Source organism: Eptesicus fuscus, chromosome 4 (assembly GCF_027574615.1).
Source record: "Eptesicus fuscus isolate TK198812 chromosome 4, DD_ASM_mEF_20220401, whole genome shotgun sequence".
In the NCBI taxonomy this organism is placed as follows: domain Eukaryota; kingdom Metazoa; phylum Chordata; class Mammalia; order Chiroptera; family Vespertilionidae; genus Eptesicus; species Eptesicus fuscus.
The window spans coordinates 68483158-68503380 of record NC_072476.1 but is presented as its reverse complement, the minus strand read 5'-3'; the positions used below and the strand labels follow the sequence as shown (position 1 = coordinate 68503380).

The 20223-nt window shown below is 38.4% G+C and overlaps 1 protein-coding gene across 4 annotated transcripts in view; it reads left to right on the top strand.

Moving 5' to 3' along the window:
* The window catches only part of ATG10 (autophagy related 10), a 278991-nt gene that overhangs the window by 196017 nt on the left and 62751 nt on the right, over window positions 1–20223 (top strand). For 3 of the 4 annotated variants that reach the window (XM_054715103.1, XM_008162000.3, XM_054715104.1), the window contains exon 4: window positions 19075–19213. In XM_054715103.1, coding sequence (XP_054571078.1) covers window positions 19075–19213 — 139 coding nt within the window. The remainder of the gene's footprint in view (window positions 1–19074; window positions 19214–20223) is intronic. The other variant, XM_054715102.1, reaches the window with a different exon arrangement.

The following is a 20223-nucleotide window of genomic DNA, read 5'->3' as shown; positions in this document are numbered from 1 at the left end:
TTGGGAGCCAGCAGTCCTGGATTGTGAGAGGGATGTCCGACTGCCCATTTAGGCCCGATCCCGGTAGGATCGGGCCTAAATGGGCAGTCGGACATCCTTTGAGGGGTCCCAGATTGGAGAGGGTGCAGGCTGGGCTGAGGGACACACCTGCCCTGTGCATGAATTTCGTGCACTGGACCTCTAGTGAATATATAAAATTTATATAAAAATCAAGAATTTCCTTCCTTTGTTTAGAATAGTCTCCTCTGTCTTAAGGATAATTTTTATATATTTTTTTACTATCCAGAATTCTAAGTAAGGGGTGCAATTACACAAACACACACACAGGCCATCAAAAATAGCATGGAAGATCCCAGTTACCCACGGGATAGCCTCATGTTGATTTTCATATCCTCTGTTGCACTGGTTCTGCCTTCGTGCCCACCACTTTAGCATTTTCTGTGTATGCTTTTGAAATTTCTCTCCTAAAAGATACCAGTGATAACTGGTCCATCAGTTCACATTGCCTTTTCAGACTGTCCTCACTTTTCTGTAACATCCAAGGCTGCTGACCATGATCTTCTGGAAGCTTTTCCTTCTGTGACTTCCATGTCATTTTCATATTTTTATTTTTATTTATCTGTGACATTTTCATTGCTAGCTGCACTTCTCCTTGCTCTGAAATGTCCCTCAAGAATTTTTCTTGGCTTTATCTTTCTTTTTTTTTCTTATTAGAAATTTCATCTACTATAGTTGTTCCAGTTAGTTTTTTTATGTTGATGGCTCATATCCAAAATATGTCCAAGCTTTAAAGTTATACACATGGGTAGAATTCTGGCTCTACCTTTTACTAATTGTGATCTTAGGCAAGTTTTGTAGCCAAGATCTTTAGGACCCTGTTTGGGTAAAATAATAATGCCCTAACTCATAAGGTTGCATAGTTTATAGAATACATATAACATGTAGTTAATGCTCAAATAGTGGTAACTATTTTTAAAGCCATTTCTATAGCCCCCTTGTCTCTTTAAACTTTTCCCCTACAAATTCAGTGCCTATGGGATCCAGATATCTTAAATCAGAATCTCCAAAATAGTACCTGCTACTAATGTTCCTTTTACTGTTAATGACACCATGATCTTCTCAGTTATCTCAGCTCAAAACCTTGCTATTGTCTGAGAAATGGAGGCTTACTTATGGCCCCTTATATTCAACAGCTTAGACAAATAAATACCCTCTAGGAGCATGTCTCTCATTTTCTCCTTCTTTCCCAATACTGTTCCCCACCATTTAAAAAAAAAAATCTCTTTGACCTCTCTTGATGATCATTCTATTTAAATAGGTTTCTAATTTATCTCACCATGTCTTTTCTAATTTCCTACTCATCCTTCAGTTCATTTCCAGATTATTGAAGCAAAGCTCTAATCATACTGCTCTAACACTTGACTAATAATAATAATAGTAATAATAATAAATACTTTAGCATTATGTTTTTACATATTAAGCAATGTCCTAAACGTTTTACATGGATTATTTCATTTAGTCCTACCATTAGCTTCATAAACCATTTCTTGAACAAATGAGGAAACTGAACCTTAGAGAGCTAGATTAGCTTCTGCTGTCACTCAGCTAATAAATGGTGAAATCAAGTTCCACACCCAGGCAGAGTGACTCCAAAGTCTGCTCTCTAATATGTTAGGCTGCCTGACAGCTACTTTCTTATGATCCCCAGGACCCGTCAAATATAGTTTTAAGTTCCATATTTCAGTCCTCTACAATCTGATGTGAGACTAACAATTTTATCCCATCTCAAATCTCTTATATAACACTAGAGGCCCGGTGCACGAATTCATGCACGGGTGGGGTCTCTCGGCCTGGCCAGTGATTGGAGGCGACTGAGGGGCCGGCCAGCCAGGGGGAGGGACTGTGGGATGCTGGCCAGTTGGGAGGAGGAACCACGGCAGGTTGGCTGGCCCGCCCCCTGGATCAGGGCTGATGGGGGTCTGGCCGGCTATGAGGAGGGACCACAGGAGGTTGGCCGGCTGCAGGAGATTGGCCAGCAGGGGGAGGTTGGCTGTGGGAGCACACTGACCACCAGGGGAAGTTCTTGCATTGAGCATCTGCCCCCTGGTGGTCAGTGTGTGTAATAGCAACCAGTCGACTGGTCATTTGGTCATTTGGTTGTTCAGTCACCTAGGCATATATATACACACTAGAGGCCCGGTGCACAAAATTCATGCACTCAGGTGGGGGGTCCCTCAGCCTGGCCTGCATCCTCTCGCAGTCTGGGAGCCTGTGGGGGATGTCCGACTGACAGCTTAGGCCTGCCCCCCATGGCAGGCCTAAGCCATCAGTTGGACATCCTTAGCGCTTCCAGCCATGAGCATTGAGTGTCTTCCCCTTGGTGGTCAGTGCACATCATAGCGACTGGTCGTTCTGCCATTTGGTTGATTTGCATATTAGCCTTTTGTTATATAGGATATATATATATTATGTTCCAGACAAATGGTGACTTGCTAAATTGGCCATGAGCTTCAGTATCTTACACCTTAGATCCCACCATCATTTATGCCTGAAGTAGCCTGTGCCTCATTTCTAACAGTTGGAATAATTCTTTATTTAGGCTAAATGATTATTTCTAAATGGCCTTCCCACATCTTTTCAGGATGCAGTTAGGATTAAGGTCTTTATAATCCATGAACGTTGTATACTTCTCATACAGCTATTATCACAGTTTGCTGTGGGCTACCAGTATAGTCACTTGTGGATATGACTTATATGACTTGGCTCCCTTACCTAATTGCACAATTCTTGCATGACCAATCATGGGGTTTGTTTCTTATGTTTTAAGAAATCTACCCAGTACACTATCTTAGGTATATGAGATGCTTAGTTAATGTTTATTGAATGCATAAATGTTTGAGATTGTGGATCTCAATAATTAGGAGGTTGATATGGAAATTATGCATATGTTAATTTAATGAGATCACCAAGACCTTTATTGATATTCATATTTTAAGGTCTTTACATTTGAGTTGTGTTTTGATTTTCCTGGTAAAGTTTTTGAAGGTGTAGAGTTCTGATGTTTTAAATGGGAATTTTAAGACTATTCAATGTGATGGACCATGGTAAAGAGAGGACACTGAGAATCCTGGTGAATAAAAATACTCATATAGCTTAAAACTTTACTAGGAACTACCATTCCATAATAAGCCCAGTTCATAGGGACTTGAACATACAAATATAATAATTGCAAAATTTTATTGTTAAGGAGATTTGGTCCAACATTAGGCTGTTATGGTTAATTGGTAAAGATGTTCTAGGACAGAGAAACTTTAGGCCAAAATTGAATAAGGAGGAAGTCTCATGTTCTAATGGTGAAGGGAGACTATTCTTGCCCAGGGATGGGTTAGGCAAAGATTCAGAAGTAAGATATAGCTAATGAGTGTGATGGTGATTATAGAGCATGGATGATCTATTCCTACTGGTTGTGTGTTGTGACCCCCATTTGAGTATTGATTATCTATTATCATATTCCTCAAGCAGTTCTTATATGTTTCATCCATGTACATAGTCTCTGTCTTCTCTTTATCTTTTTATATCAAAATTTTGGGAACTAGATTTTGGCAATAATATAATTGGAGAATAACAGTATAAAATCTGTGTTGTTATTTTGTTTAGTCTTAATCTAGCTCTCACTTTTTATTGATGCCTTTAAGTTTTTCTTGTACTATGCCTTCTCGTCCTTTTTATTTTTTCTCCTTCCTATTCCTCTGTCTTATTCCTCGTCCCCCCTTCATCTTCTTTCCTCTTATTCCCAGATTTCTTAATATGATAATTACTTAGGAATTTATTCAGTGCCTTTTTTTTTTTTTTTTTTTTTTAGGGAGGTCAATATGGTCACCAAAAAAACTACAACTATATTCTCAAAATCCTTGAGCCACATTGTGTTTTGGAATTCAGAATTTTGGGGATTTTAGATAAGTAATGTAATTTTATAAAAGTAAATTCTGTATTATGTTACATTCCTAGTGGTATCTTGGCAGCATCCCCATGCTCAAAGATATTAATATATTTTTAGTAAAACAATATTGATAAAAAGTAGAATAAAGACTAAAAAGTCTCACGTACAAATTGCAACTTAATGGGTTTTGGTACCAAACATATGAGAAAATATACTTTCAAAAAATTTCAGAAAAAAATTTTTTTCAGAGATTCCTGGATTTCAGAATTGTGACTAAGGGATAGGGTACCATCCTTAGGCTTTGCCCAGATCAGCAGCAGTGATCTCTAGTCCCGCCCAGGTCCCCAGGACACTTCCTGTTCCTTTGTGCTCTAATGCTTGCACCTATGACCTTCAGCATGAGGTAGCCCTGCAATTCCAGTAGTCAGCACCCGAAGGAAGCAGTCCTCAACCAGTTACAGGTGGGAGTTTGTGAATACACATTTCAACTTCCTCATCCCTCAGGTGGGACCCCTCTGAGTGTGTCCACACAGTGTCCCGGATGTTCTCAGTGAGCAACAGCCCTGGTTGCCCACCGTGGTAATCTGTTCACTAATGTACCATGCACTTCTTTCTTTCCCACCCTACCTGACTTCCACACTTCCTATGGGTGCTCCTGAAATCACTTACCACATAGATTACTTGCATTCAAATCCTCCTCCCAAGGTCTTCTCTGGGTGTAACCCACCCTAAGACGTGGACCCCAAATAGAGCCTGGATTTCAGTTTAAAGGATAGTATTATTGAAAACTTTCATGTGGTTGTTAACCACCATTTTTCATGTTTTTAAATTTCTTAGAGTTAGGGGGTTTTAGAATAAGAGGAACATGCTATCAATTTATAGCTGCCACTGTTCGTGTTGATACACATTACTGGCTTTCCTGGCGCTGTTGCCGTTTCCTGTTCCCACCTCCCATACTGTGAGCCTACTGTCAGTGTGAACATCTTGGCTGAGATTTTAAAAATCCTAGTATTTTAAGTATTTGCCCCCAGTCTCAGAGAAAATGCTTATTCTCGCAGCTTTCGGCCACAAAGAAGCTGACCTCCAGTGGCTAATTCTCCGGCTGATCCATGGGGAGGTGGCAGGGCAACTCGGTCTGGAGAAGCCTCTCTCACGCCCTCAGATTTCATCCTGTTGTATTTATTGCTGGAAATGATTTTGTGTTCACTTTCTTGCAAGTGAATTGCTTGAGTTAACAGTTGAAGCTCTTGACACAACTTTAAATCCATTCTAAAAAAAAAGTGAAATTCATTGATAGAGGAACTGAAATCATTAATTATGTTGTAGCGCCTTATCTTTTTTATGGTACACGTATCGCTGTGGGTATAGTGCTCTAAAACATCTGCTGGGTAGTCCGTTATAGCGGCACAAGAATGCTTTTACGTGAATGCCATGAAGCAGCAGATGCTTCTTAACAACAACTCCCCAATTCATTTAGGAAACAAGTCAGTGCTGGATTTGGTTTTTCCTTCAAGTGTGTTAACTGCAGGCAAATGGTTCCAAAGAGTTTAGAACTGACAAATCCAGTCGCTCTGTATAATTTTTTACTAGGATGCTGCAAGTTGGTCTAAGAGCCTTATCTAGTAGTGCTTTAATAAAATTAGCATTTTTCTTCTATGCAAATAATTCTTTACTATTATAAGTAATCAGGAAAATGCATTAATTCACTATTACCAGCATAAGCTTCTTTCATTTCCTTTGGAAACTTCCGTTAAATGTTGACTTATCATTATTAGCATTACAAATAGAAAAAGTGGTTGAAAACCCAGGCTTAGTAACAGGGAGACATGGGGAATCCAGCAATTGGAAGTCAAACGTAGTTCCTTCCAGGAGCAATTTCTGTCACCTCAGAGATAGATTATGCGGCTCTAGTGTTGGCCACATGCCCTTTGCACCAGCCTTGGCAAAACAGGCCTTCTCCTCAGTACACACAGCAGGTGGTCACCCACAGGTATGTTCTGAAGGTCTGAGGGTCCCAGAGAAATTAGTGCTGCTGTTCCCCACTCCCGCTCTCCCCCCACGCCTTTGCTGTGTCATGGTCTCTGTTACAGGAAGTGCATGGTCACTGAGATGTCCCTGTTCAGGAAAGCTTCCCTTCCATGGCAAAGACTCTTGGCCGGGTTAACATGCACAGCCTATACCATGACTGTTGGTAGATGTATCCGATCCCTTTCCTCTGAAGATCAGATCGGAAAGTGGAATTAGGGAGCTTTGTGTGAAATAGGAAAACAAGGTCATGAACAGCTAGATGTAGGGGATGCCAAAGATCAATTTTGCCTTCTTCATAATGTTGTTTAACAATGGTCTGGGCCACCAGCGTAGTCTTTAAAGTGGACGATGCATCACCCAGAGGGCTTGCGGAACAGTCCAACCTCTGGTTTATAGGATGGAAACAGGAACAGACAGTTTATACTCATTCCATTTATTTATTTCATTTAACAAGTACTGATTGAATGCTTACTAAATGCCAGATACTGTTTGGGATGCTTGAGAGACCTGAGTGAGTAAGAGAGGTGTAAGCCTATCCTCCGGGCACTCACAAGCTAAGGAGTGTGTGTGTAATATAGAGCAGAAGTATCTCCCTGGCCCCAGACCAGATAAGGCCTCAAGATGCATTCTTACATTCTCACAGAATATGCAACACTATAATCAAATAATTGTTTATGCAATGATTTGTTTTTCCCACCCTCCATCTAGTTATAAGCTCTGTGAGAGCAAAGATTGTGTCTCTTTTGCTCACCAGCATCTCTGCAGGGGCAGCACCATGCCTAGTGCATAGTAGACACTCAGTAATCATGAGTGAGTGAATGTGTACGTGCTCTGTCCACACACATGGTACACATGTATGTACATGTGAGAATGAGCAAATCTGAGAAAAAAAATTTGAGGGGCATTCTCAAGGAGAAACTTGCTGAGGGCAGGAGGACTGGTGAACAGAATTAAGCATACAAGGAGACTTTTTAGTAGGCTGCAAGAAGAGTTTGTTAGGAAGAAGTTTGGGTGGTTACAGGTGACAGGTGTGACAAGTTCTAGGTGATAATGCAGTCTGGTGAACTTGGAGTTCCTGAAAATCCAACTGGGTGGATGGTATGATTGTTGAGCTAAAAATAAACCTTGGGGAACGTGAGTAGGACATCAAAAGGGTCAGTGCTATATACAACTGGTTGACATGTGAAAGAGCTGAAACAAAAAAAAGTTTAAAATCTCACACACCAAATTTATAGATGTGGCAAAATTATATATACCCTGGGGACTCTGTGCGTTTTTTTCCGAGTAGGGCTTATTGTGATGATAATTTTATTGTTATTTGTATGGTGATTTAACATATCTCCCTCCTTTAGGGCACAATGTCTGTTGTTCTCCCCTCTGTTCCCAGAGCCTAAGACAGAGTCTGGAACAAGGGTGGGACTATGGCTTGCTGCTTACTTTTGTATACAAGCTAAGAATGGTTTTTAAACTTTTATATGGTTGAAAAAGAATCAAAAGAATAATGTTTCATGACATTAACATGATATGAAATTTAAATTTTAGTGTCCATAAATAACATCTTATTGGAACAAAGCCACACTCATTAATTTACATATTGTCTAGGCTGCTTTCATGCTACAATGGCAAAGTTAAGTGGTTTTGACAGACACATAAAGGTGCACAAAGCTTAAAATATTTACTGTCTGGCCCCATTTTTTTGTTTGTTTGTTAATCCTCACCCACCGGAGGATATTTTTTCCATTGATCTTTTTTTTTAAAGTGTGGAAGGGAGGGGGAGAGACAGAGAGAGAAACATTGATGTGAGGGAGACACATCCATTGGTTGCCTCCCATACACACCCCATCCAGGGATCAAGCGTGCAACCAACGGACATGACCTTGACTGGAATCAAGCCCGGGACCCTCCAGTCCATGGGCCAATGCTCTAACCACTGAGCAACCAGCTAGGGATCTCTGGCCCTTTAAGAAAATGTTTACCAACCCGTGGCCTAGAACATAGAAGCTACCCTGTAACATTTAATGAATTAATGAATAAGTTAATCAACATACTTATTATGGGACAGTTTTACACTTTATCTTGTTTAATAAACTTTAAACAAGAAAAGCATGGGAGGAAATTACCATCATATAACAAGTAAGGAAATGGAGGCTCAGAAGAATTAAGTGATCTGTCCATCCAGTGAGTGGCAAAGCCAGGGACTGAACCCAGCTCTAACTCCAAATCCCATGCCCTTTGCCACTTTGACTGTACAGTGCTTCTCTAACATCTGGATATTTTTAGCTGAGATTTGGATTTGTATCCTTATACCCAGTAGAAAGATGAGAATTTTCATCATGTTCTCATTGCTGCTGAAACAGTATTATTTAAAAGCAGCACCAAGTCTTTGTCCCGGCATAGGTGCAGTGCCTGCCTGGCATGCGGTAGGTTCTTCTGGAAGTTTCTAGAGGACTCTCCTGGTAAAAAAAACAACAACAACGAAAAACAAACAACAACATCACACACACACACACACACACACACACACACACACACACACAAACCAACAACAAGCAAACTAATAAAGCCCCATTCACAGCCACACACCTCAGATAAAGTTTTGAGGGAAGGAGCCGATGGCTTACTTGCTCCTTTAAAACAGTTCTCTGCCCATTCTTAGATGTGATGTTTCCTTGTGCTGTAGGATCCACAGCCTCTGGATTACTAAGGTGCTTGCCTTTCAGTCTATTTATCAAGACCTTATCATTTTTACTCTTTGGCAGTGAAATTTACTCATTTGTGGATTTGAGCAAAGAAGTTTATTCATATGCTAAAGGAATTTGCAGTTTATTCATCAAGACATTTAAAAATCTCACTTGTTTAAATTAAGGGAGTGCTATCTTACTTTAGAAAATGACTGCAGCCAAACTTCAGCCTATTGGATTCAATTATCATCATTCTATTAAGGCTCAGAATTTATCATCCCTTCAGAAAATCGAACGTGACATCCCAAGATAGAAAAGAAACAGAAAAGGGGGAAAGTTCACCAAATGGAGACACGGGTTCTGCTTACTACTTATAAAAATACAATAAAGTGACATTAAAGAAGGCCTGAAGGTGGACCTGGAGGGGTGGGCACACTCGGGTCGCGGGGCCACAGCTTGTTTTTATAAATGAGGTTCCCGGGAGTACATCCACCTCCGTTTGTTTACGTGTTGCCAATGGCTGCACTCATGCTCCATGGAAGGGACCTCATGGCCCACGAAGCCTAAACTATTTACTAACTGGGCCTTTCAGAAAACATTTGCAGACCTCTGGAACTAGGCACATAAGAAAAATCAGAAGAGCAAGGCTTGTTTAATACGGAAAAGAAAAATCTGATGACAATGAATTGGTTCATACTTCTGAGAGGATATTGTACAAAAGATGACTCTTGTTTCTTAATTCTCTGCAAAGGAAACCCCAGTGGAGACTGAGTCACGCTGTAGCACAAAGACGTTCTCTGGCTCTGGAGTTAAAATGTAGAGTGGTGTATAAGGTAACTCTTACACATGGGGAGTTACATGCACAGTGCAAATTTTACCCCTTTTGGCACCCCAGATTTCACTTTTAAAGCCTCCTTTTGATTAGGGTTATTGCTACATATCTGCTGCTGAATGTCATCATTGATAAAGGACTAACATACTAAGGCATTAATGGCCATTGATACTTTAGCAAGAATTAATCAACTCAGAGGAAGAGGAGAACGTGAAGTATTATTTTTGGACAGGAGGAGAAGGGAAAGGGCCAGCAAAAAAGCCTGTGTCCCTGGGGGTGGGGGTGCTGAGTTGATGTCTTTGGTTAGTGGAGGTGCATTAGGCTCCCACCAAGAGGAGACCAACTGAGATAGCGATACTCCTGGAGATGGAGATGAGCAGTCAGGGAAGGCAAACTGGCTGTGGCATCATTTTGAGTCTTGGTGAATGGGCTTTCCTGATGTGTCATCTCATAAACTGTGTTATCTTAACTAAAGAATCCCAAAGTAGACCCTTTACATATTTCTGAGACAAGGCTTCCTGGAGTGTTGTGCTGACACCTGCATTAGCATCACCTGGAATGATGAAAATAAGGTGGGTCCTTAAGTCCCATCCCTGACCTACTGAGTTCACACTCAGGAGTTTGAGGATGGAGCCCAAGAGGACATATGTTTAACATTCCCTACCCCCCAAAATCGGAATGTCTTGGCAGAGTGAAGGAGCCCTGGGCTTGAAGCCCAAGGACTTAGGTTTATGTCCTGGCCGTTTCTTACTTGCTGGGTGACCTTGAGCCTTCCTCCTAGAGCAGGGGAGCGAATGACATAATGTACATGAATGTGCTTAGAAAAACTGTAAACCCTTGTAACTGAGGCTGGTCTTTCTTATGTAGCATGCAAAGGGTAGCCCTAAAGAGAAATACATGTGATTGATTCTGAAACTCGGAATACCAGGTATACTAGTAAGTCTTTCCCTCTTCCTTTAGTTAGTCATGATTTCCATAATGAATTTCTGATGTTCAAATCCTTATTCTGCTAATTCTGCTTTAGCTGCCCAGGAATCTTAAGAAGTAGATAAGAAGAACCTAACATTTCCTTTAAAAATCCTTCTGAGCCCTTCTGATATTTTTTCCAGAGCATAATGCCTTTTTATCTCTTGTTCTGATTTATGAACTAATTGTCATTGGCATGTGATGGGTGCTATTAAGCGTTATTACTATTCCCTGCTGTAGGGAACTGTCTCTCTGCCATGGAACCTAAAACACAGCCTCTTCTGCAGTCCACCTTGGACTCAGCCTGCTTGCTGGCTGCCCGGCTCTGAACTCAAGCTGTCATACTGTCTCCTGCACAGTCCTGAAGGAAGCAGGGCCTTAAGGAGGACAATGGAGCCAGATACAAACACCAGAAATCTGCCAGATGCTTTGGCTGGTTTCTGTGTCCCCTCCCTCCTGCCTTGCCCTTGCGCTTGCCAGGCTGCAGAAAAAGGATTTAATCCCACAGGAGACAGATTCTTTCTCTCAGTGGGAACCCACATTGGCCGCGCTGATGCTAGTTCACTCCCCTCTGATGGATCTGGGAGAGCAGAGAATGGCGCCTCTTCTTTTCCTTTAAAAATAAAATAAAATCAGGAGGATGGGTGATAATATCACCGGGAAAGGGGAGCCTCACTGAGATGCTGTTCTTGGGATCATCCTGTTGACCACCCCTTACTTCACGGTCCCTCCTGATGCTGTCAGACACATGGCTGCCTGTGTTGAACCCTTTCTTATGTTCTAGATACTACATTTACAGTTGCTAAAAGAATGCCCTCAAAGGCTCTTGTGACCGTCACATGCTTAAGCCACAGAGATCATGAAAAAGGAGTCATTCTAGGAGTAAAGATAGTGAAAAGACCACCTTGGTGTGAAATGATGAGCACATGAAACCAAAAGGGGCCTGCTTACTGAAATCTCACAGAGACTATTTTTCTAATTCACCATATCTGTTTTAATAATTAAACGCCTTTCTTAAGGGACTCATTTTTCAGTGGTTTGTCAAAAGGCTTTGGTGGTTTTTATCACTTCTGAATATATGGAAAGGCTGTTGGCTCAGCGAAATCACAAGAAGTTTGTTTCTTAGCCCATTTTTCCATTGTGATTAGATGGCTTGTGTCCACTCAGAACCAGCACTGCCCTGTGCCACTCGGGCTTCTAGGCTGTGATTCTGACCCATTAATGTGAGGTTTGAATTGAAGATCTGACTGGTAGAAGATAAACAAATTGACTCTCTCTTCCTCAAGGGGTATTATGGATAAAGCTCCTTACTTATGTTTTCTCAGTAATAGTAATGGAGATTTTTAGTGATAGAAGAAAAGTTTTTCTTCCTTCAATTACTTTTCCTTGCAGGCTAAATAGAGATAGGGATCTCATTTCTTAAGCCCAGTATACCATTTGGGTTTGCTTTCAATAAAATATCTGTAAAGTGTCTCCAGCATGATCCCCGTTTAATGGGATTTAGTTGCAAAGCTTAATTCATATCAGATTTTCTAAATGAGAGATCACTGTCAACTTATTGTTAATTGAATTAAATAAAATCAAGGTTTCTATAATTAATGTGAACCACTTAATCTTTTAGCTCCTTGAATGAGTGTAATTTCCTAAACACAGGTATCTTCTCATTTAATAAAATAGCAGCACTTTGAGGAAAATAAATGTACACATTACTTTTTTTCCTAATAACTCTTAATATAAAATATACCCAAATCCTTAAAAAATATAACAAAAGATTAAAAATAGTAACATGTTATCAAACTTACCCAAAATGTCAACATTATATTTGTCCAGAACTTAAGTTCAAATTAACTACAATAATGGTTAAGGAGTGGCGTAATATTGTTCAAAGAGAAATGGTTTCAGTGTCAGTAGACTTGGGTGATAGCCCCACCTGTGCCTCCACCCACCTGGTGACATTGGGGAAACCACCAACCTTTCTGGGCCTTGTGTATATCTGCAAGGTGAGTGTGTTGGCTAGACGGAATTATTCACTAGAGTATACTGTAACATGGTATCAGAAGCTTTTATCTTAATTTGGAGAATTTAAAATATTCACAAAATAGACAATGGTATAACAATGGTAAAGCACCCGTGGACTCAGCAAGCAACCTCAACCATCATCACCCCATGGCCAATCAGCCTCTCCCACATCTCTGTCCTCTGGCCCTTTCCTGTGTTACTGTAAAGCGATTCCCAGACCTTAGATGCTGTTTCATCCCTCTGCCATCTGTTTTGTTAGCACCTGAGGTCTTAGAAACTTTATTTAATAAACAACATTTCAAATTGCTTCACTATTTCTTACCTTTTCATTTTTAATTGAAAATTTGAGATAATTATAGATTCACATGCCATAATAAGAAATAACATGAAAGATCCCATGTAACCTTTACCCAATTTCCCCCAGTGGCAACATCTTGCAAAACTGTAGTATGATATCACAATCAGGATATTGGCATGCATACAGTCCACTTATCTGATTCAGATTTCCCCAGTTTTACTCGTACTCATTTGTGTGTGTGTGTGTGTGTGTGTGTGTGTGTTTGGTTCTATATCATTTTATCACAAGTGTAGGTTTTCGTATCCACCACCACAGTCAAAATACTGTTTCATCACCACAGGATTCCTCATTTTTCCCTTTTGTAACCACACTTCCCTCCACAACCCCCCACATTACATCTTCTCTGTTTTTCATTTGTAAAATTTTATCATTTCAAAAATCTTACCTAAATGGAGCCATATAGTCTGTAACCTTTTTGTTTTGTTTTGTTTTGTTTTGTTTCAAGAGGATTTAGTTTAATTTTTCAGTTACAGTTGACATACAATATTATATTAGTTTCAGCTATGCAACACAGTGATTAGACATGTATATGCCTTATGAAGTGATCACCCGATAAATCTAGTACCTGTCTGATACCATACATACCGATTACAATGTTATTGACTATATTCCTTATGCTATACTTCCTATCTCCATGATTATTTTAATAACTGGCAATTTGTATTTCTCAATTTCTTTTACATTAATCCCCAAACTCCCTTTAATTTGGTGGCCAATTTGTTCTTTGTATCTATGAGCTCATTTCTGTTTCATTTGTTGGTTTGCTTTGTTTTTTAGATGCCACATGTAAGTGAAATCATACGGTATTTGTCTTTCTCTGTCTGACTTATTTTACTTAACATAATACCCTCTAGGTCCATCAATGTTTCTGCAAATGGCAAAATTTCATTCTTTTTTGTGAATGAATAATATTCCATTGTATGTTTGTACCACTTCTTCACATATTGGTCTATCAATGGACACTTAGGTTGATTCCATATCTTGGTTAGTGTAAATAATGCCAAGGGGTATATATATCTTTTCAAATTAATGTTTTGGATTTCTTTGAATAACTACCCAGAAATAGAATTGCTGGGTTGTTTGGTATTCTATTTTTAGTTTTTTGAGGCACCTTCACACTGTTTTCCATAGTGGCTGCACCAATTTATAATCCCACCTACATTGCATGAGGGTTCTCTTTTCTCCACATCCTTGCCAACACTATTTGTTCATTTATTGATAATAGCCATTCTGACAGGTGTGAGGAGATATCTCATTGTGCTTTTAATTTGTATTTCTCTGATGATTAGTGATGTTGAGCATCTTCATGTCTATTAGCCATCTGTATTTTCTCTTTGGAGAAATGTCTGTTGAGATCCTCTGCCCATTTTTTAAATTGGATTGTTTGTCTTTGGGGTGTTCTATGAGTTCCTTATATATTTTGGATATTAACCCCTTATCTGATGTATCATTGGAAAATATATTTTTCCATTCACAAGGTCATCTTTTCATTTTGTTTATAGTTTCCTTTGCTGTTCAAAACCTTTTTAGTTTGATATAGTCCCATCTGTTTATTTTTTTCTTTTGTTTCCTTTGCCTGGGGAGACATATCCAACAAAATTATTTCTAAGAGAAATGTCAAAGATTTATTGCTTATGTTTTCTTCTAGGAGTTTTATGATTTCAGGTTATATATTTAAGTCTTTAATCCATTTGAGTTTATTTTTGTATGTTGTATGAAAAAGTTGTCATTTCATTTTTGCATGCATCTCTTCAGTTTTCCCAATATCATTTATTGAAGAGACAATATATTCTTTGTATATTTTTTCCTTCTTTGTCATTAGTTGATCATATAGGCATGGATTTATTTTTGGGTTCTCTGTTCTGTTCCATTGATCTATGTGTATGTTTTTATGCCAGTACCATGATGTTTTGATTACATTGCCTTGTAGTATAGTTTGATATCAGGTAGCATGATACTTCCAAATCTGTTCTTCTTTCTCAAGATTGCTGTGGCTCTTTGGGGTCTTTGCAATTCCATATAAATTTTAGGATTATTTTGTCCTAATTGGTATTGATATTTTGATAGGGGTTGCATTGAATTTGTAGATTGCTTACGGTAGTATGGACATTTCAATGATGCTAATTCTTTCTATCTTTAAGGATGGTATAGCCTATTTATTTGTATCTTATTCAATTTCTTTTTTTTATTGTCTTATAGTTTTTTGAGTACAGGTCTTTTACCTCCTTGGTTAAATTTATTGCTAGGTATTTTATTGTTTTGATTGGCTTTTATCGATTGCATAATTCCTGGGAGATTTCACAGGTGGTTGTGTATGTCAGGTTTGCTCTTTTCATTGTTGAGAAGTGTGGAGTGATATGCCACAGTTACCTGATTTAACCACAACCTGTTGAAGAACAGCTGACCTGTTTCAGTTTTTGGCTGTTTTGAATAAAACTGCTGTATACAGGTTTTCAATTTTTCTGGGATAAATACCCAAGGGTATAATTGGTGGGTTCTGTGATAAGTACATGTTTAGTTTTATAAGAAACTGGTATATGGTTTTATATTCCAAGCAGGAATGTATAAATGATCTAGTTTCTCTGCAACTTCACCAACATTTGAAGGTATCATTATTTATTTTAGTCATTCTGATAGATATGGAGTGCTCTATCTCATTGTAGTTTTAATTTTCATTTCCCTGATGGCTCATGATGTTGAACATCTTTTCTTATGCTTATTTGTCATTTGTATATCATCTTTGGTGATCTTTTGCATTTTTACTCCTTCATTTGCTGTTTTTGTTTTTTCAGGCTTGGGATGGAGGTGAAGTTGCTGGTAAATTATCTATGAAGTTTGTTATAGTATACTTAGGTGGAGGAAACAGATGTGCTACTGATAAAGATAATATTGCTTACTATGGTTCTCAGCTCTGTGTTGGAGACACTGGAAATACAAAGATGAATAATACAAGAATATTAGTCTTGAAGTTGTAAAACTATCTGGCACTTTTGGAAAGGGAAGCAGAAAATATGTAGAAGTCTGTAATTTCCAAATTGCATGACTTCAAGGGATAATATTTGCATGAGTATCTTAAAGGTGAACACAAATGATGGAAAGAGCCTAGCCGACACAGGCCAAGGTTTCAAATTCATTTAATATGAATTAAGTATGCAAAACTGTCTTTGCACATAGATGGTTTCCTAGAGCAGGGGACTGACAACACTCCCAATGGAGGAGTAACACTCCAGCCTTCAAATCGCAGAAAAGCACGCAGCTGCCGGTGAGAACGGTGGCTGGAGTGAGAGCTAACAGGTTCCTCAAGAAGCTTCTTCTGTCACTCTCCCTTGGGCCTCCTAACTCTTTCAGAAAATTTAGATCTATGTCTAATTGATCACCAGCTGCAAGTACCTGGTGTCAACCCCAGCACATGCCTGAGTACTTAATTTGAGTTTGGACAAAGAAGATTCTTTCCAGGAATTTTATCCTCCCTGGCAGGACTGAATCTCAAGCAGTCTATTTTTGTAGTTTTCTGCAGCAATTATGGACTCCTGTATTTACTTAAGAGTTGGACAGTGTTTGTCTAAGAAGAGAAATAGCTCAATAGAAAAGTATAAGGAATAAACACACACACACACATACACACACACACATCTAATTTTTGGTAAAGGTGCATTAAAAATCAATGGGAAAGATGGACTATTAGAAATCATCTGGGAAAAATTCTTACCTGACACCATAACAAAAACAAAATTTAGATGGATTAATGATCTAAATGTAAATTTAAAAACATGTGCATGTGTGTGAGTATGTGTGTAGAATAAAGGAGTTTAATATTTTTATAAATTTTGAGGACGAGGTGGGAAGTATCCAGAGGCCTTTTAATGAAGACAGGTACAGAGTAACTACATAAAAGTAAAATAAATCTTTATGATAAAATGTATAAGAAGCAAAGTTAAAAGAAAACTGAGTGAAAATATTTTATATACATACACACACATATATGTCATATATTCTTGCACACCTCTGTTTTTCTATGGAGATGGGTATATAGGTAGATAGATATCCAATAATAAATTATCATTTCTGATACACAAAGAATTTATATAATTTTACAAGAAAAATACAAATTAAATATCAGAAAATATGCAAAGGATAAGAACATGTACATCACAGAAGGATACAAATTACCAATAAACAGATGAATAGATGTTCACATTCACTAGTAATCAACAAACTAGAAATTAAAACAATGACATTTAAAAACTCATCGGATAGGCAAAAATTTAAAACACAAATAACTTAGTATTTATGGGCTATGGGAAAGAACATTCTCTTACATTTCTGCTGGGAATTCATTTTGCTGAGGACAGATTGGCACTATCAAAATTTAAAGTATACACACCCTTTGCACAGTAATGCCTCCTTCAGGAATCTGCACCATAGAAAACAGAGGTGCAATAGAGGATCTGTGGGCTAAGAAATTCATCGCAGCCTTAATTTAGTAGCAGGAAATTATAATCAGCCTAAAATACCTAGCAATATGGAAATGTTAAAAACAAAACTATGACATAGTCATAGAGTGCAATAAAATAAAACCATTAAAAGAAGAAGCAAAATCTATAGCACTGATGTGGCACACATGGTAGGATGTCCACGAGTGCAAAATCAAATCAAGAACATATGTATACACAGCATGATTTAAATGGTGGTAGATGGCTGGATGGGTGATGTGTGTATGTGTGTGCATGTATTCATACACCAAGAAATTTTTATTAAGTCTGGAAAAAATACACAAATGATCTGCTAAGAATGGTTACAAATCTTAAGTATAGAAGTGCTATGTCGAGAAGAATTTTATTTTTCATTTTATGTATTTATGCAGTACTTGCAATTATTTTGTATCACAAAGGTGTAATGTTTTATAATGTTGAGAAAGAAAAGAAATTATAAATGCTAAACAACCCAATCATTGACCAAAAAGAAAGAATTTGGTTAAAAGAATTGCTTTAAAAGAAGATAGAGATACCTTTGCCTAATGCAAATTTAAATAAACAAACAGAAAAACCTCTTTCTTGCTGCTGTATTAATTTTCTGTATTTGGATATTTATCTCGGTGATTTCTCTCTGGTTATTTAATTCATTGTGTTTAACTGATAGGGTCTATGGGAGTTTAGTGAAAAACTATTTTGTAACTATCTCCAGTTGTGATTTATCTCCCCCAATGAACTGCTGGTGAGTGGAGAATTAGTAAAGCAGATACAGATCTGGAGAGTAGTGTGTGGCTTTACTTATCTCCGCAGGGATCCTTATTTCATATTGATAAAGCTTGAAATCCTTCCTGTAGCTCTTTCTGATTGTTCATTGTCGCAGTTACTGTTGTAATGAGAGGTACAAAGAGCCAAACCAACCTGCTTCTTTCCTTCTACTAAATTAATTTCAAAGGAAATTCTTCTTCCAAGTAAATAATGAATGTGGGTGGAATCAGATTCTGACTCAACATGTCCATTTAATTGCTTCTAAACGTTTAGATACATTCTTAAGAAACCTTCACACATCATTAAAAATTCAACCAGTAAAGAATGATGGGGTGAGACATGAACTGGCTCTAGCCATCTTTGCTCACAAAACCCCATTTTAAGTTGGCATTAATATTTGCCTTCTCCTCTATTATTATAAATCAAGATTTATTGTAGAAATATACCAAAGACAGCACAATAATAAAACAAATTCAGCACAGGTTTTGAAATGTACCTAACAAAATCAACCTCTTGCAAAATAACTTTCTTATTCAAAATGGAACTGGGAATTGTTCAGCACACAATGAATCATCTTTTGGCAAGTACAATAGAATCTTTAGGGACATTTCACAGCCTCTTGTTCAATTGTTAGGATGTTTTTAGCTTTCACAGGTAGGGAAGAAGGTAGCTTGTATAGCCATCATTTTGTTGCTAAAATTGAACGGTAAAGATTTTTCAGAGTTGCTGTTGTAATAGATCTTTTTGCTTTTTTTTTTTTCCTTCCTGTTTCTATGCCCAGAGCTGCTTTGTCTCTCAAAAGCAATCTGGAATTACTTAATGCTAATGTTTTCTGGTTTTACTATTTACCCAGGACTCAAATGATAAACATTAATGTGGGAAACTCCCTTTTTCTTACCTCATGGTTCTATATTTATTTAACTGTTATTCTGCAAGAAGAAAACTGCATCTTTCTCCAGGTTAATGGACTCTTTTTTTTTATTGACAAACATTTTGTTTTTGCTTTTTTTCAGGAGGCTTTAGAGTTACCCCTTGATGATTCTGAAGTGACTGAGGCCACAGCAGCAACCGAAGTGATTAAATATGAGTATCATGTCTTGTATTCCTGTAGCTACCAAGTGCCTGTGCTTTACTTTAGGGCAAGCTTTTTAGGTAAGACCATGTTGGAAGCTAAATGTAAATTCATAACATTTACATATTAAGGCAGAAAGCAGACTTGGAAAATTATTCTTGAGAGAAAAAAAAAATAGAGTTAAAAATAAGAAAACTGTGGGTGAGGTAAGGTTTTACCAGTAAATTTTCTCATGTTTTAGAAAGAGTATCAGGACTTCAGAGTGAATGATATCATCGCAGCCATAAGTCTGATCTTCAGATTCTTGGCCTCCTGCCCAGCGTTGACTAAGCCCCCTGGCCCTTTTTGCTTTACTTTAAACAAGTAGGAGCAACTTAAAGCTACAATGTTTATTTATTTCTAACTTTACAGTAAAAATTTCTTTCCATCTTAAGCGATCCCATTAACACAAAGCCCCCATGCCTCCCCCCACCCCCAAATGCTAATAATTGCTTCAAGAACTATTTATCAATGAGTTTAAGCTATACTTAAATACAGCACTGATATTTCCTTTGGCCATCTATACATCTCCAGTGCCTTCACTTCCTGCAATGCTGTTACTCAACTCATTCCCCTTGCCAAGAAGGTGGAACACTCTGTCTCCTCTGAGGCCTTTGCTAATAAAGCTTATTTGATCAGCAACCACAGAGTCCCCACTCTGCAGCACAGCGGTGACTTTCCCCTTCATGTCCTCCAGCTAAACCGGGTCAGCCTTTCCAGGCCCTGCCAACCCTGGGCTCAGGGACAAAAGGAGTCACCTCCCCAGTCCACCCCCTACTCTGTTTCTCCTTCTCTATCTGGTCTCATCAGCAGCCTTTTGCATTTTGAACAGACTTCTAACTTTTTCTGGATAGCTAAGACATCTGAATTTAGCCAGTGATATTTTATTTTTAATTAAAAAGTAGCTTAAGCTGCTTTGAATGTGTATTTGGTAGATTTAATCACTTGCTGCCTTATATTGTTTAATGGTCTCTAATTTTGCGGTGTTGGCGGTTTAACAAAGCACTTAGGATTTAAAACACAAGAACAAATTCTCATAGGCTCCCTGGTG